We start from the raw sequence: 18,686 nt of genomic DNA on the forward strand, positions 1-18,686 counted from the left end.
TTCTTTCTATTTGTAAGGAAAGTAAAGTAAAGCCTTCTCTCACTCACACTTTGGCATGGATGACTCCCATTAAAATGCTGAAGAAAAAGGAGGAAATTTGGGAAGTTTTTAAGTGTTTTATCGTTTTTTGTTTTTTTTTTTTCCTTCACAGTCGGTGTCAAATTGATTGCCAAATGCTGCCTTGTTTCTTTTATTGATTCTGATTCTAGGGTCATTTAAATCAAGCTTCAGACTGTTTTGGCATTGAGATAAGTGTCTCTGGCATGTGTGGTAGACTGTGGAAGTGAGATGAACTAAATATTGAATGTGTGGGGTGTAAAGCAAGAAGAATGTGTCAATCTAAGACCACTTGGCAGAAAATGAAAAAAGAAAACGGTATTGGTGAGATTTATATTTTTTTGTGTTTTGGCAACACCTCTGCTGGTGAGCTGTACGACCTGAGGTGTTTTGGCACTGGATGTACTGTGTGCATCACAGGCCAACTGTCAACAGTGCTGTGACGTACTTTCCTTTGAATTACCTGTTGATTAAGTTAGATTTGGAGATGCTGCATTTCTTCATACGTCTATCCACGGTGGGTTTTTTCTTACAGTACCTGAAGACATGTCACATCTTGAGGATTATTCCTGGGAACACCTGCCTGACATCAGCTCCCTGGACAGTTTCACTTTATACAGAGAAAACATAATACAGGCCTCGATGAGATGGATTAATCGCACTGTAGAGTTAGAGCCATTCACCAGGATTTTACTCGTGACTCCCACAGTATGAGACTGGCCAATATGATCATCCATCTCCCTGTGAAATGACTCCTCTGTGGGGCCCCTATAAGTATACACTGCTATATAAATCAGTGCAGCAACAGATGAAGCACCAGAAGGTATTGTATAATGTCGATGACTACTAATGCATTACAGCAGGGTTATCTTTTCTGTTTTTGACTCCCGCATGTTCCTCAGCTGTTCTCAGAGCCCAGGCCTCCATGCAGTCTCACCCTGGGTCACTGCCTGGTGCTGAGGGCTGACTGTGACCTCGGACAGCTGCAGTCTCTCTGGAGGCCTGTTAGGGACCCTAATATACACATCACGAGAGCTTCTTAGCAACGAAGGAGGACATATGAAATAGCCAGTCACCTACGTTGTTGATATCAGAACATGCTGAACGTGAGAAGGGGGCTAGCAGGGTGAATATTGAAATCAGATGTAGCCTTGGATGTTTTGAGCTCCAAGCAGGATTATTAACTCTGTTGTTATTCGCTGGTTTCTGTTGGGTTCTGACCTCACTGCTGTTGCTGCGGTTTTTATTAGGAAATCTTTTTGTTGTGACAGAAAAGGTCCAAACTTAGCTAAGTGTCACATAGTTCCCAAGCGGAGGCCATGGGGTTTTAAAGGAATAGATCATTTTAGAAGGATTGTATTGTTTTTTTCCTATTTGTCCAGAATTACACAATTACACTTGTAGATGGCTTTGTACTGTATGTCGTTGCTGTGTGCTGTTAGAAGATACATTAAATGGTGAGTGTAGCTGAGTCTGTGGAAGTCCATTAGTCCAGTAGTACACCCAAAATCCAAAACAAGTACACATATGATCAAAATCATGTAGAAATCCATTTTTTCTTGAACATCTCCAAAACCATGGGCCACAGGGATTTGCAGTCACAAGAACATTAGTGAGGTGGAGCATCGATGCAGGGCGATGAGGACCGACTCACTGTCAGAGATCCAGTTCATCCCAAACGTGCTGGATGCTGCTGAAGACAGGGATCCACACAGGCCAGTCAAGTTCTTCCATACCAGACTGGGAACAGCATTTCTTTACGCACCATGACTTTTGTTGACAGGGTGCTGTCATTTTAAAACAGTAAAGGGCTTTCATAAACTATTTCCACAATATAGTCTAAAATATCATTGACTGCTGTGACCTGAAGACTTTTAATAATTAGTAGTCCACAAACTTTTGTCATATAATGTACAACTTAATCATATGAAACTAATATTTCTGCTACTGCGGCTCTTTGTAACTGTATACTAGAGTATAAAACTTACTGTATGACACGAATGAGACTAGACTTTTCAATTATACAAATTACACCTTGTTATCCATTTAGGCCAGCTGTCCCTCTCTGGAAGTCTACTGGTATATTTTCATACAATTTAGCATAGCTGCTATTAGATTTAACAGATATCCTGCAACTGAGGATGTGTTGCTCCTCAGTTTACATGCAAAGAGATAAATAAGACATTAACATTGCTGCAAAGCTCTTTGGTTAGCAGGGAAGAAAATCTTAAATGTCACAAGAACCAATGTTTCTCTTAAGCCCTAGGAAACAAGTGCACTGATGGGGCAGAGACACTCTTCTACTGTGTAAAGCGAATAGGACAAGAAGACGATTACAAGTCTTTTCAAACTTATAAAGGAGACCTGTCAATGAATCTGTCCTTCCTTCTTTATTGCCCGAAGAACATGTGTGCTGCATTAGATGTGGCATTGGTATTGAAAAGAAAAGGCAACGTAGCACCTTTTTTTTTTTTCGCCCCCGTGTTTGAATATGGTCGAGCATTTTCGTCAGCTCTTTGACTATTTAAAGATGGACGTGGACATTGTGAAAGATGTTGATTTTAAAGGCTGCCTATAGCTGCAGGAAAATCCATTTTCATGAGATTGTGCCGTTATTTTCGCTCCCCATCTACTTGCTGCCTAACAGGTGCCAGATCAGTGACATCATGCGCTAAATTTATAAGCAAGTCGTCATTTGTAGATCCAGCTCAGACTATAAAGGGTGCTGCTGGCATGACGAGTGCATGAAAAATTCCACACATGGAAAGATGGAAAATGACTTGTGGTTTCCTGAGTGCAGAGGCCAACCCGGCTGTTTGACAAGGAAAGAGAGGGGAAAAAAAGAAGCCTGGTAGTATTTCTAGACTTTTCTTTGTGTATACAGTAATTTGTCAAGGTTGTGAAAACATTAGAGAAACTATTTGGTTAACCCACTCTGAAATCTTTTAACGTTTTTATTGCAGTTTCAACATTTTCATTACAATTATTATAGCGATCACACATAAAATAGCACATAATATCATTTAATAATGCCTTCAAGGCCCTTACACTGAATGAGCTCATCATGTTGAACGATTCCCGTCATGTTTGAACATAATTTATTGCCAAGTATAAATCATCTGGTTTGATCCTGTCATTGTGCACAGTGTGTGTTCATACAGAAAATGTATTAGCTGCCAGTTTTATGCTCTATGTTCTGTGAGAGGAAACAGATTTACTGTTCTGATTCCCAATTATACCCACGCTGCCAATTAGACAAGAGGTAGTCAATAAACCCTTTGGGGAACAACTTCCTCAAAACAACTAAGGTGAGAGTGTGTTCTGTGTGTGTGTTGGCATGTGTGTGTCTTGAGGAATTCAGGCCTGGGTTCTGTAAACTAAGTGGAAGGAGACATGGGCAGCCGTGTCAGGATGCAGGCCAGTCACAAGGGGACAAGCACTCTGTGTGTGTGTGAGTGCACGTGTGTGAAGCAACACAAAAGCTAACAGGTTGGTCCAGCACTCAGCTGCCAACTGAAGAAGAAGGCAGTAACAAGATTTAGGAAGTAATGAGACAGGAAGGGCCACACTGCTGCAGGGTCCCACACCAGGACGTTAGTGACTAAACAGTCAACAGGCTCGAGCCTGTTATCTTCTTGTGTGTGTGTGTGTGTGTGTGTGTGTGTGTGTGTGTGTGTACCTTTTCTATGATTGCTCACCACTCTACTGGAAATGAATCCAAACAATAACTCCTTCCTCATCCAAAGCTTTATCAAATCTGGTGCTCCACTTCACAGTTCCTTAGTACTCTTGCACACACACCTACACACACACACACACACACACAGTTTGCAAGCCAAGAACATTTCCGCAGAGTCGGTTTAGATACAGTAACCACATTGGCTCCGTCACTGGCCTCCCAAATTTCCCACATAAACCCGGAGATTCCAGATGTTGCAGGGAGGCAAAAAGTCTGCGCCTCCGCTGGGCCTGCAGCCCTTACCTCCACATCCTCAGGTTGGCTGAGCGCGTGGCACAGCTCACACCGAACGCCGTGTCTTTCTGCGCTCAAGCAAACCCGTGGGTAACCATGCTACTGGAGATTTACATAGCTGTGCACTTCCACCTGTACCCAGATAACAAAAAAACACAGCAGAGGCTCTGTCCCGGGGCAGTGTAGCACTGCGGCTTTCTTGTGGTTTCAGACCTGATTAAACAATTTGGCTCAGTAATCAAAGAGCAGTAGCAGGCAGAGGCAGAGCAGACTTCCTGCATCCTCTCCGCTCTCTGGCTCACCGGCTTTAAAAGTTAAGGGCCCAGCAGGACTTGTTTGTGTCTCAGTTTGAAAACAATACCTGCACTGTACTTCCAGCTTATCACGGCTGATGAGTTGAGCAGAATTGTTGGCAATGGACAAAGTGATTACAGTGAGTCCACACATGCATCGCTTAAAAAAAGTGATAATTTTAATTGCTGATACTTTGAGAGACAATGATGATGATGCTGAAAGTACAATTCAGATTTTCTTTTCTTTCAAAAATACTTTTCTTCTGTGTTGCTAACATAACACAGCTTCGTAAACAAGTAGTCTGGGAACACTTAAAGTGTTCACACAGATGTTGATAGCTGCAGTTTGTTTTCTATTAAATGGAAATGTTTTGTATAACTCTTTGTTTTTTGAGAATCATGTGTAGCAGCATGAGACCCTTGGAGGCAAAACTGTGATGATTTCAAACAGGACTCTATGTAAGACATTTGTCATAGGATGGGAAACCACAAGCCCTGCTGTAGGTTTAATTTAAAGCAGCTGTCATTTTCTCATTTGGTCTTTGTCAGGCTCTTTACTGCAGTTTCTATCTTGGGACATCTTGAAGTATAAACATCAACTTCCTGTTTGAATTTGTATCATGGAGACTAATGTCAGTACAGTATACTGTATCTTGTCTGCTGTATTTATTAGTGATTGCTGTGAAGGAGCCTCAGAGCAAAACTTCCCTAATGTGTATTTCACATCACTGTAAAGGTGATGGAAATTAGTCCCTGGTGAAAAAAAAAAGAGAGAGAGAGAGACTTAAAACCAGCTTGAAAATGACTTAAAATCAATAAAACATGAGCTTATTTTCTACATCTGCCACCTCTGTGAGAAAAAGAGAGAAACTGTGGGAGTGAGAGTGATTGAGAAAGAAATGTACCTCTGTGATTAAATCCTCATTGCTCTAATAGAAACCAGGTGCTGGACAGTGGTGTAAATGTTTTCCCATGCATTTTTGTGGGCAATGCAGCCTGAACAGATTCAGACCTGACAGCATTACATGCTTTGTCATTCAATTAAACAATAGCCACATACGCTTGTCATGCCAGTTTTACATCCCTGTAGCCTCTTTATACAAACTTTGATGCCTGCAAGCGCTCACTTAAGGAAAAGTTTCATATTGATATTGAAACAAACCTTTGAATTTTTCTATTTTTACACCACGCTGTGTTGTGGTTTAATACAAAAAGTCAAGTTATGTAAGAAACTGCTGCAGTGGGAAGATTTGGAATAAATATAATGGTTTAGTCATGTGAAAATCTGCAGGTTTTTTTATGTTTCTTCTCTTTGATGTAATTGATTATCTGTTTGGAAACTAATGATTCTATAAAGAACTACCTCCACTCTAGGAGGAAACCATGACGTTACAATGGACGGTCCTCTAAGAAAATAGAATTAGTGGCCACTTTAATGGATTGGGACCAAACTCAGCTCCTCCTTCCCCAACCCCATAATCTAAACCCAGATATACACCACATGTGTGGCTCCTCTGGAAAAATGAACTCGACTTGGGAATATATGGTCAGGAAATTTATAGCACATGCCTGGGACGAGCCCTCAGGGGCCGGGGTGGAGGTGGAGGGGAGCTTTCCCCTCTCCCCGCTCCCTGAGCCTTGTTTCCATTAGGCAAGGAAGAGCAATCTCACAGACTATTCAAGGGGGCCTGGTGTAAGACCTCTTGGCCAACATCATGACCCAATCGCGGAGGAGAAATCAGTTTCCTCACATCTGGGATTTTCCCACTGCAGCTACGGGACAGCATTCCACATCAGTCACCAGACACGGACACAGGCAGCGCACACAGACACAAACTCTGGAATTTAGTGCACAAATAAATATGTGTGTTTATCTGCATGTGTTTATGAAAGAGGGGGGAGGGAGATAGTGAGAGAGAATGGACTAAAACTAGCCCAGAAAATGTGCCAAAAGTTTTTTTTTTCAGGGCAAAAACGGGAAAACGAGCGCTCTCCAAAAACCTGCCCGGCCAAAACAAACAAGTGGGTGAGTCAGCGAAGGGAAAACATTCTCAAGCTGATTGATGTTTCCTCTCCTTGCATCTGCTATTACTTCCACTGCCAAGGACCTCCAGAGGCTAAGTCATCGTCTAGCCACAATGATCCTCGCTGCGATAATGCCCATCTTTATTGTGCGAGAGGTTTCTCTTTTTCGAGGGGACAGAGAGGAGGCTCAGCGGTGGGGCTGTGTTTACCTCTCTGGTGATTCATGTCGAGAGAGGTCAGAACCTTGTTGCCGCACTACCTCCATCACTTTTACTCTCGATGGCTGACAGGGACGGTATTGTCCGTCTGTCCATTCCGGCCTTGTCAGTCACTGAGCCTGGAGATTGATTCCTTGTTTACAACTCTGACATCTAGTACACTCATTCATTATCCTGCTTTCAGTTCATGTCACCCCAAACCAGTCGGGGGATTAGTAAGACGATGGACAGGTGATGTTTTGACGTTCTTCTTTGAATCTGTGTTATTTTAGTAAGTTAATGTCTTCACTTTTGTAGGAAATGGACCGCTGGTATTATAATGAATTAAGTTGGAATGTGTTGACTGTTTTGGGTTTAATTCGCATTTAATTAGAATTATATTCACGCTCAGCCTTTTTTCTTTGTGGGCTTCCTGGTTCACGTGACCAGCAGAAGAAAAGGTGCTGACCCTCACCCTTCCTGAAAAGTCAGAGGATCAAATGAAACAGGTTCTCCAGACAAGTGTGTGTGTGTGAGAGAGAGAGAGAGAGTGTGTGTGTGTGTGTGTGTGTGTGTGTGTATTTTCTGTCCGCCAAGCTGCATTTTAGCCTGAGGTCAGAACAAGCCAGGCTGAAAATAGTATCATGCTGATCATCACTTGTGACCCAGGCTGAAAAAAGCATCTATATTTCCCCACATATCTTTCATTCCTGTGACTCAGAATAACAGTGACAAATTCAGTGAGATCCAATTAAATGCAGATGAAAAGCTGTCACACTCTGAGAATTATTTAGTTCCCTCGCTGTGAACGAGCAGAAAGTTTTGATCTTTTGCTTCATAGGAAGCTTCAGTCTTTGATGTTTGTGTCGTTTGAGTCTTAAACCTGAAAAATGAAGATGTAAATCTTTTCAGGACAGATGTACTAAAGATCAGAGAAAGGTTCTCTGGGTCTCTTACACACAGGTTTCGGGTCTTCCTGACTGACACATCATTTCAGCTTTAGACAGAGCAAATGGAAAACTGAGCCCTTCATTAATATTCTCCCCTCAGCTGCACACTCCTTTGGCACTCGGATATCTCACTATGTGACCTTGTAATAATGTGTAAATCACCCACCCCCTCGGTGGCAAATGGGGTCTCTGTCTTTATTGAAATGAAGTCATGTTAGCTCAGCTTCATAGGGAGAGGCCAAACTGAGGTCAGCGGAGGTTTGTTCATTTAAGAAACTGTCAATCTCCAGCCAGTCACTCTGTGTTTATAATGGTATTAAACCTGTTATAACAGTAACCCCAGCTGGTGACCAAGAAATTAATACAGCATGATATGATATCATCACTCTTAGGTCATGCACTGGCTCAATGGGTTTTCAATAATCGGAGGAAATTCCTAAAATAATTGTGGTATAATGATTAGTGACATTGCTATCTTGCAGGCAGCAGCAACCGTATAGAAGAATGGTTGTTTGTTTTTTTTTCTGTTCAGTATCTGCAGCGCAAGATATTGTGACAACAAAAAGTAAATGTTGCTGAAACTGAACCTGTGTTTTCTGTTGAAGGGCGTACCGACTCTCACCTACCAGGGGAGAACTCGGTGAACTCCCATTAAGCTTTAAAATAATAGACTACTTTGGCCTGATGTGAGATTTAGGTCAAAATCCTAATAATAGCTGTCAAATCAGTCCATGCCAATCATGTTTTAAAAGGGTCCAAAAAAAGGCATATGCCTACCTGCTGCAGTTAAAAATAATACTCCAGACAAACTTTTACAATACTCTTACAATTTAAAGGAAATTATGAATGTACTATATCAAATTATATAATTGTAGGTGCATTATTGATCATCAAAGACAATTACCTGGGCCTATAACTGAACATCAGTGTAGTGCTTTATTGTAGTTTGTGCTCACGTGTTATAGTTTGTGGGATGATATTGAAGTGCGAGACAGGGCTAGAGTATTTGATAGCTCAGTTTTGAATTGTGTCATTTGAGAGCTACGGTGTGTGTGTGTGTAGTGGTGGCTGTGGGGTGGATTGAATGGTTTGCCGCTTGTGATGCCTTCAGGTGTTCTGCGTAAAACTCACCACATACATGGATTGGAAGCTCTCTCTGGTGGTTGTTTGATTCTAGTAATCTTGTGCTACATTTTGCTCCAGTAGCAGACTGGGGGAGAAACTGACCTTGGACATAGCATCCAGAGGTTGTTGTATCTTACATCACAGAATTGTTGCAGATAGTATTTTGTTGTCTTTCGCTTATTTGCAGCTGTAATCTCAAGGACAATTTATACACAACAAGGGTTTTTTTTTAGTTGGAAGAACACTATGGAAAATGCTTTTTAATCGTTATGTTTTTTTGTTTGTTTTGTTTTTGTGGATGATAAGTGCCCAGCTGTTCATTGCCATATTTCCCGCAGCACTTGAAAGCATCACGATGTTTAGCGCTCGCTGTGCGTGGACCCCTTCGCACACACACACAGACGCACGTACACACACATCTGGTGTGAAGTGTGAAAGTCCTGTCCTGGTGCTTTACTATCACTGTGTTACTTTTCCTCACCCTATTGACTGCTTCATTGATTTCTGATTGAGAGGAGGAAATTCATTTTTCCTTTCAATATGTTTACAACTGTATTTGAAGCCCGGGCACCAAAGTCAGGTCTGCTGCTGAAGTAGGAAAAACCTCAATCCGGGAACAGGAAAGGTGATTTTCTGTTGCAGACTTAAACACGGGTTTGTGTGGGACGAGGAGGATTTTGTTATTATGTCCGAGAGGAGGATTTGCGATGACATCTAAAAGAAACTCAGCGAAACTGAAGCTCCGGCGGTCTTTCAGCGAGCAGCTGCGGAGCTCCACGTCCAAAGCCTGGGATTTACTCTGGAAGAATGTCAGAGAGCGGAGAGTGGCAGGTCAGTAGCCCGCTGCAGGCAGACCCTAGCCCGCTGAGAGAGAGAGAGCGGTGGAGGGGTAACCTCCACAGCAAAACACCTAGGTCAGCAAAGTCATTTTAATTTAGTGGTGCCAGTAACAGGAATGACATAATTCATGATGTGCACTTAGTGTCATTATAGTGTTGGAGTAAGAGTTTTTATAGAGTAAAGAAAATTCAAATGAAAATAGCATTAATTAGTCTTAGCAGCCTACTATTGTTTTTTTTGTTTTTTTTCTCTTGTTAGGTTCAGTCGGTCGGTACAGTGTAAAACCATGGTTCTACTATAATGGATAAATATTAAATGTGCATGCGGTCCACTGCAAAAGTTTATATAATTTGTCCGCTGCTGTGTTTGGTCCAGTGAACTAAAATCCTACCGATTTTAACCGCATCTAAACGACGTAAGCAACTCATAACCTTTTGCACACGTGTAGGAAATCCTTAGAAATAATGTAGCTGCAGTGTTCGTATTAACAGAAACTTTATCCATGAGAGATGACCATGTGCCTGGAAACACCGCAGAGTGGCGCTGATGGGCAGTTTTTACACGACATGAAATATGAGTGAGAATGGACTATATCATCTCCCTCATTTGATCTGTTACTCATCGTAACAAAAAAAAATTAAACATCTATCTATCTATCTATCTATCTATCTATCTATCTATCTATCTATCTATCTAAAGTCTGTATTCACTGTGACAATGTTGCAGCTGTTTGTCAGTCATAGTTTCAAATATAAACATGATAAGATGGATCCATGTTTGTCCTCCATTGCCTTGTTTGCTAATATGAATACCTGGCTGTGAATAAACTTGGACAAGCAGTTTCCTAGCAATGCAACTCCAATGAAATGGTCTATACATATTTACTTTAACATGTGCAAATGCACCTGTGCCTCTTGGGTACAAGACATGTTGTTCAGACACACAGTCGCAAGTCATTTAAATGAAATTATGCACAAGAGATCTGGATTCATCCCTTTGATACAGCCAGTTAAAGAATGGAATTACGGATTAAAATATTTAAATGAATAAAGGCAAGATTTGGCTTCAGAGAATCTCAGGAAAAAGACAAAAGTAGAAGTGACATATTATTTTGTGTTGGGAAAATGTTTACTTTGATTTTCAATCTACTTTGAGAAACACCGAAGATTTAGATGTTAATGCCTGCAGCAATGATTCTGTCAAAGGTCTGTGACAGTGTTAATAGTGGAAAGCAATCATTTGTGCAGCGACCTAAGTCTACCAGTAGGTGCAGTGAACAGTAGCTCCTAATGTGGAAAAGCCACATGAATTACAGAAACTTTGCTTTAAGCTCTGAAGTCATACAAATAGAGACCAGATGTTGTGTGTGACATGTCAGAAAGTATCTCATGTCACCGGTGTGTCGTCTGTGTTTGGCAGGATTCGAGGCTGCTGGTCAAGTTTCACGCGAGGCTGTGTATTTTGTGCATGAAGTTTGATACATGCTGGCCTCAGCTGTGCAGCCTGCTGAGGCACGTCACTGATGCAGCAGCTGAGTCCTGCGTTGTCTGGATATTTGACACATTAATCTTGCATTCTCTTCCATATACAGTATGTATCTCAGTGATGTGTGCCATGCATCTGGCAGTCTCTGCAGTCCCGAGGCCTTGAGCTGCTTGTATACACAGAACAATGGGGGGGGGGCACATAGACCAGGCTATGCAGATGACAGATGGACTTAAAGTTTGACTTTTTTTGCAAGGAAGTTTTGTTCTTGGATTGCTATAGATTTATATTTGTGCAAGGGTTTTTGTGCCTCTGTGTATATGTAAATCCTGTGGACTGGGAATGCATACCTGATGTGTTCTGTGGGTCTGGCTGCAGAAAAGGTTTGTATCCTTTCCAAAATGGATTTTAGGGAAATCAGAGAGAGGGAACCTGGATTTATGTGAAATTTAGGTCAAGTGCAGTAGACCCCTGACAGCTAATTCATAGCTCATCTGAAACGGATTTGGCCAGACAGTAAGGAAATCCATGTATGTCAAATCACAGGAGGTGACCCATGTAGAGCCAAACACTGATGGAGGGCAGCTGTCTCAGGAAGTCAGATTTCAGTGAAAGCTGCATAAAATCTTTTCGCACATTAAAGCACTGGCTCCGAGTACAGAACCTATGATACATTGTTCAGATTCAGACTTTTGAATGTGTCCTGCTGTTATGTTGAAGGTCACTCCGCAGTGAGCAAATATAAAAAAAAAAGCATAAGCTTCATCTGCCCTTGTGTGATTAATAGGTGTTAATTACAGTTTAACTGTAAAGCAGGAGCCAAATACTGATAAATGTGCACTGCCAGACTCTGCAGATAGATTTATACCAAAAAGCTCTTTTTAATAACAGGGAGACATGCATGAAATGTCTTTACTCTGTATGGGCTTGACTTTGAATCTGAGGCAATTGCTCAACACTCACACATAAATTAAATTTCAGGATAGTGCAAATCACTATTTAATCTTCATCCCTTAGATGAAAGTTGGGCTTTTCATCCGAATCATTCAAATGCAAGTTTTGAATATTCATCACCTGATTTTAATTGAGCATCAATTTAAAAAAAGAAAAAGAAAAAAAGCTGTCTTCTTGTAGCAAGTGGGCGTGACTCAGCAGCATCATCAACATCAGTCTGAGTTCACCCTATAAGGCAAACATGCAGCTTAATTAAGAACTAAAGATTGTAATTTCTTAAGTAAGATTTTATGATTAACATTATCAAATGCTTTTGAGAAGTCAGTAAAGAGGGTGGAGACAATATCATCAGCTACTGAAACTGCAGCTGTGATTGTGTTGTGACCAGGCTGAACACCAGACTGCTGTGTTGTGGCTGCAGTGAAGGTTGTGAGTCTGTGAAAGTTTTTTAATCTACTGGTCGGTAATTGCTCAGATCAGTGACATTCCCACTCTCTTGTAAAATGAGGACGTGAGGATGAATTATACCTGTTAAAAAAGACTGATTAAAGATGTCGGCCACGTGCGAACCAATAAAAGGGAAAGTAAGACGGAGAAGAAAGGGATAAAGGTTCATTCAAGATTTTGTGTGTATCACTGTAGCATGGATCATCCATGATGCCTCTTGCATGTGTTATAGCATCTGCTTAGGTTCTAGCTGCCGGGCGGTCTCTGTGGTCTGAGAGACTTTCTTGTTCTTTGTTTTCCTCTCTGACTCCTCAGTGGAAACACTGTGTGTATGTTTAGTATAGTCACATAAAACAAGACAAAAAAAATCTTACTTGTACCATGACCAACGCAGGTCTTAAAATGCCTTGATTCTGAAAAGGCACTACTAATACTTGTGTTCAATACTCTGATTTTCTAGACTTACTCTGCAGATCTACAGAGAATAACTTGGTAATATACTGTATGAGTGAGAAGCTTGAATATCTTAGGACAGACCTCTATTTGGGGAAAACCCACCAGCTTCATGCAGCTGTTCGGGAGTCCTTATTTCTAAAGAGGAGATTAAAGTGAATAATTATACGTGCACTCTTACTAAAAGAGTCGACTCCGGTTGACAGTTGTAGTGCAGCTGAGCACCTACTGCTACATTAAATAACCAGGCGTTAAAACGGCTTCCGAACCGCTTCAAGTTACCTGAATAGCTGCTCAACTGGGCTTGCAGTATTAAAGTGCAATTTACTCCCAGACCTGAGCTCAGGATTCAGACATTTGGTGGCTCATGAGGTGGAAATCTTCACTCACACTGGGGCTATTCTTAAGCCCTAACCACAGGAAACATAGCCACACCAGAGCCAGGACTGCCCAGTCCAGATTACATGTGTCTGCTGGTGAATCAAACCACATCAGAGCAGTGTCTGAACCCCACTCTGCTGCCTCTGCACTCATCATCTGTGGGTCCCGAGCTTCCACTGCATGATTCAGAATCTAAGTTTTCCTTTTATGATCATACCTGCCTGGAGCTGAGTGCTGGAGCAGAGGAGGAAAGATGGATGGAAATGCACTAAATGCCTCTGTTACAGCTTTGGCTTAATTTGTCATCACACAATAACACTTACTGCCACTCAGTCTGGCCGAACGGCTTCTTACACAGTATGTGTTTGTGCGCGTGTGTTTAATGTGCGTCTGGATTCCTGTTGCCATGCTGTATAGTAGTTGAGCTCTGAAACCCAGACGGAGGCGTGTTGGAACAAGTTTGATAAGGGCTGGAGTCACTGCGCCTGACACACAACACTCCTAAGGACAAACCGCAGCCATTTCTTCATGGCATGCAGAACAAAGTTAAACACAAAGACATGCTGGGGATCTCGTGGATCTTTCAAAATCCCTGCTGAGGTATTTGAGTGCTGACAGAGAGGAAAACACCATTAATCTCATTCATTATCATGTTTCATAGCAGTGGGTGATTGATTCCGTAACGCAATACGTGATGCATTTGATGCATTTTTTTGTCTAGACAAGGAGGGAAGAATAAAGAAATGGGGTCAGGGAGACCACACTGTCGCCGACAAGCTGTCAATCACTTTTGCATCTGACACGTTAAGCGATCCCTTCACTCCATGAATGAACACAGGTGTTTGTGTGTGTAAAAAGTGAGTCACCGCCCAGTGAAATCATCTGAATAGTGTCACACCATCACCTCGTACCTTAAATAAGCAGCAATCACGTATTAAAATAGCTCCACCTCAGGGTGTGGGGAGGGCCATTAAACCCAGGAGAGCTTTATGAAAATGTGCAGCGGGCCCTGAAGTGTGCTGCTGAATTGTGGTCTTTGTGAGCTTAAGCTAGGCTGGATTTTGCCAGCCAGGTAAAGGAACAGACAGAGGCTGTGTTTGACTTGGTCTCTTGCCCGTTTGTGTTCTATTCACATGTATGGCGCCATGCTTACACTACACAGACAGGTCTGTATGCTGAGGCCACAGACGGTCACAGGGAGAGTGGCAGGCGCCCGGCCTGGCACTGGGCGGGTCTGTGCACTTTACTTCAGGTGTGAGGAGATTGTTGTTCCATGTTGTAAAGCGGCTGATTCAGGAGGAATTTTCAATCTGAGCAGCATGAGTTTTACTTTTCAGCAGAAATTATCATCACAATTTGCTTCCATTTCACATGTTGCCAGGGATATCATTTTTTGTTTGCAGATGAAATGCGTTTTGGCCTTGACTCAGTGTTTTGTAATTCTTTTTTTAATTCTTCCAGCTAGAACTACATCCGAAGTCACAGTTTGATTGATGACCATAAGCCCATATATCACTTCCTGTTGGTACAGCACACTGGCTTCTCCTGACTGAAATAAATGTGTACTATAAAAATCAGTAAACAGGGTTTGTTACATATTATGAAGCTAGTTACAACTTTATGCAAAGTCTCAGATTGATTGACGTCTGCTAGTGCACATCTTATAACACTTCATGCGTTGCTGTCTTATACACTGAGACACATTAGTCTCTGGTAAATACTAAATATGTTTTGTATGTATGCAGGCACTAGGGGCACAGTGTCCAGCGAGGCTTTAATTCCTGTCTATTGAGGTCACTGGATGTATTCAAGCTAAAATTTCTTGTTCCCCTGAGGAGCTGACACTTGGAGGAGACCTGCTGAGAGGCCTTCCTGCGGCTGGAAGTAGGGGTTGTGTGGTGGGGGTGGGGGAGCAGAAATTAGCATTCTCAAACCAAGAAAACAACTTCTCCCTCTCTCTGCTGTAGTTTCCTCTAAAGTGGCACAGACTCACTCTCGCCCAGTAAACTTGGCACCTGTGCGCCCGGGAACAGCAGAAGAGTTGTTCTAGTGCAGGGCGGGTCCAGAAACCACTATTTTTGTAAGCCCTCCCACACCCCTCTTTCTTCCACTCCTGCTCTCCTTACTCAGCTCACAGGCATTCCAATGGTATTTATATTTCCCTCCAGAGCAGGGGGAAGTCGACAAGCGTTCACACAGACATTGGATTCAGCTCAGCAAGGTGGGCAGTACTCCCACTGCTTACTCGCCATTGGCCTCCCTGTGGTCACATGACACGAAGAGAAAGACTGTGTGTTGGCACTCCTCCCCCTAGGCTCTGCTCTGCCGTCCCTCTCAGCTCACTTTTAGGCTCTTTGCGCCTGTATGTGAAGTTTTCTGTTGGTGGGACAGTGTGTGGGTTAGTGTGTATCAGCCAGTGGTCAGGGGCTTGTTTGGGATACAGTGTTCTAGTTATGTTTCGGGAGCTCCCGGAGTCCACAGGCAGCGAGTGTCTGGGGAGTATGACCCCAGAGACTCAGGATATCTACCTGAGAATGGACCATCACCGCAGACGCTCTGGGTACAGGCTGGGCAGGATCATTGCCAGGCAGCAGCTACTCAAGAGGATTGCTGGAGGTAGGAGAGGTGTTTGGATAGTGACAGTTCAGACTGTGGTCTTTTGGTTGGAAATCAGCCTTTTTTTTTTTTTTAGCTTTGGCTGAACCTTTTGGTATTCTGTTTAAATTCACTCCTCCTCGTCATACACCCAGGAATGCTAGGAGTAACGGCCAAGCAAGCTGGTAGTCAAAACACGTAGTGAGTAAGATGTGACACATACATCTGAATGTGAGAGGATAAATGCAGGATGACCTGGTGGCAAGTGAGCAAGGGCATTGTTGTGTTTGTTTGGGATCAGCTGATTACTTTCGTCAAATGTCAGTTCATATCTCTGGCTTTTCACCTTGCTCGCTTGTTTCCTGATAAAGTTGTAACTCAATAGAAATAATCTTTGGAAGACAAATATAATGGTAACATAGGGTGCTTGTGTGTGTGTGTGTGGGTGGTGGGTGTGGTGTATTGGTGTTGTGTGTGTGTGTGTGTGTGTGTGTGTGTGTGTGTGTGTCAATGCAGACAAAGCCAAACTTGACCTTCAGCCAATAAGTAGTCAAGGGTGCGGTTGTGGTAAATAATTGGTATCACTGACTACAACGGACACTGAGGTGAAAAGCTATACAATCAGTTATATAAGAATAGATAAGCCCGGAGTGTAAACAAAATATATCAGTAAAAGTGTCGCCTGACAGTTTTACAAGTCTTCAGCTCATATGTGGACGGCTGGATGTGGCAGGAGAGCAGTAGGTTTTTTTTTTTTTTACTAGAGCAGGGCCTGACCTTTCATTCAGCTTTCTCCAAGGTCTGTAACCTCTTGTCTTTGCAAGTACCTGGAAATTTGATGTCAGTCCTGGGAGGGGGCAGGGCACGCATAACAATAGAGAGGACAAAGCTCATTCTACACCCGCTCCCTCCTGTAAGTGTGAGAACCCTGGTGCTGGATCAAAGGCTGGCCGCATTTCATAACAGAAAAGTCATCAATAAGAAACTGATGGCAACCCACCACTGAGCTCTCCTCTCATAGCCACACAAACCAGAGCATGAGTCTGATAATGCAGCTCCTTGTGTGGGGAAAGAGGATGGAGGCAACTCACGAGCCACGTTTTGTGATAGTGACAATGTGAGGAATAAACAAAGTTTACTGCTGGATTGATGTGTCAAGATGTCCCTGAGCTGTGTGTGCGTTCGCTTGTTTTCAGGGGGGAAATCTCCATGATCTGATGTTTGCAGGCGTGTGCAGTCATGCCACCTGGCATGTGTTTTCAGATTACAGATGTCTGGTCTGACAGCAAACCAACAATTTAAGTCGTCTGTGACAAGGACAGCAAATATCCACATGTTTGAAGAGGGTTTTCAGATTCTTTTATCCAAGGTAAAAGTCATTTTAACACCTTTTACTTGCTTGGTTATTGTCAGGTGTGACATTTTAAATACTTCTAAATATGACATGCTTTGATTTCACTGCCGTCTCAGGGGATCATTGATATTGATACACTTGAAAAATGTCGTTGCACAGCTTGGCATTTCAAAGTGACCAAGATAACATTAGGCTTTGATTTCTCCTCAATATCATATATCAGTCTTGTTAATATTTTATATGATAGTGTATATATGATCATGATCCTCAACTTCCATATAAATGTTAGCTGTTTCAACTAGATACATGCAGGAGAAATCACAACGTCAAATTGTTATACATGCATAAGGAAACTTGTATGTGCCGAGGTGTGTTATGTTCAGACAGTTTGTAGACGTGTTTAACTGTTAGAAATGTGCTTACAGTAACTAATGAGAAACACAGGCGATAAAACACGGTAAATGTTAACGTTCCAGTGAATTAATCCCACATAATATCAAGCAGTTTGTTTAAGACAGTGAACACAACAACTACAATTATCTCCAAGGTAACAGTTTCTAAGAATATAAAAGATTTAAAAAAAAAAAAAAAAGCTGTGAGAAACTTAACATGTTTCCCATCTATTGTTATCTGCTTTCTTAAGTACTGCCATTATGCAATCTTCTTGCCTAATTTTGGCTATTACAGCTTTTTTTATCTGACTTGCCTTAAATGCCTCAATGGAGCAATTTTCCTGCAGTGTGGCAGTTTTTCTTAATTTTCCCCAGGAGAGCAGTGTTTGTCACTTTTCGGATCTTATTTCCCTTTCGTACCTCGCGTCTCACCTTGTGTGATGCTGACGTTTTTAGTATTTTAAGGGACTGACGGCAGAGTGTGCAGAGCTGCAGGATTGATCTCCATGCGTTGCAGTGGCTCCTGCATTCCAGCTGGCCGGCTCTGTTGACATAGCAGGTTGAAAGTGAATGGGGGCCATGGTGATGGACAAAGTTACTCATGTATTGTTTCACCCCAAATTCCAGGGAAGCCTGTGGGGTCTTAGTCATGTTTCCGATTTGATGGCCTTTCAAAGCCACCACAGCTTTGTGTGTGGGTTCTTGTTCAGTCCTCTATGATTAGCCATCGACTGACTGAAGATCCTACTGTCTGAAAAATTCTGACCACAGTATATCTCAGAGTCAGTGGATATAAATGCACGGCTGTGTGTGAGATGAGATGGAAAGAAACAGACGTTTGAGCGCTGCACAGTGGGATTGTTGTGCAAGAGAAAGGGCTTGTTTTTTATTGTGGAGGAATGTGTGTCCTTTGCTGAAAATGTTCCTCAGATTTTGGAGGAGTTTTCCAGACTTCATCACTATGGAAGCGCTACTGTGTTTCTGCAGCTTTCTGCTCTCTGCACCCCACTTCCTCCCTCCTCAGCCCATCTGGACTCCAGATTCTCAGGATTTCTGCCCCTGTTGCTGCTACTCTTGCATCAGAAAAAGAAATGTTACAGGGCCATATTTAGCATATTGTATGTGTTCAGTATACCTTTAATTTATGCGTGTTACACCGGTCGTA

The 18,686-nt window shown here is 42.4% G+C and overlaps 1 protein-coding gene across 4 annotated transcripts in view; it reads left to right on the forward strand.

Annotated features, from left to right (window-relative positions):
* The window catches only part of LOC111224454 (stAR-related lipid transfer protein 13-like), a 60,342-nt gene that overhangs the window by 18,930 nt on the left and 22,726 nt on the right, over positions 1-18,686 (forward strand). Inside the window, exon 1 of one of the 4 annotated variants that reach the window (XM_022748946.1) lies at positions 9,037-9,451. The exons of 1 other annotated variant lie outside the window; for it this stretch is intronic. In XM_022748946.1, the coding sequence (XP_022604667.1) occupies positions 9,328-9,451 (124 nt within the window). In that variant the 5' untranslated portion in view covers positions 9,037-9,327. Of the gene's footprint in view, positions 1-9,036; positions 9,452-9,522; positions 9,535-15,610; positions 15,797-18,686 lie in introns of those variants that run through there. 2 more of the 4 variants (XM_022748948.1, XM_022748945.1) reach the window with 2 other exon arrangements.

Source organism: Seriola dumerili, unplaced genomic scaffold (assembly GCF_002260705.1).
Source record: "Seriola dumerili isolate Sdu_G_001 unplaced genomic scaffold, Sdu_1.0 BDQW01000134.1, whole genome shotgun sequence".
NCBI lineage: Eukaryota > Metazoa > Chordata > Actinopteri > Carangiformes > Carangidae > Seriola > Seriola dumerili.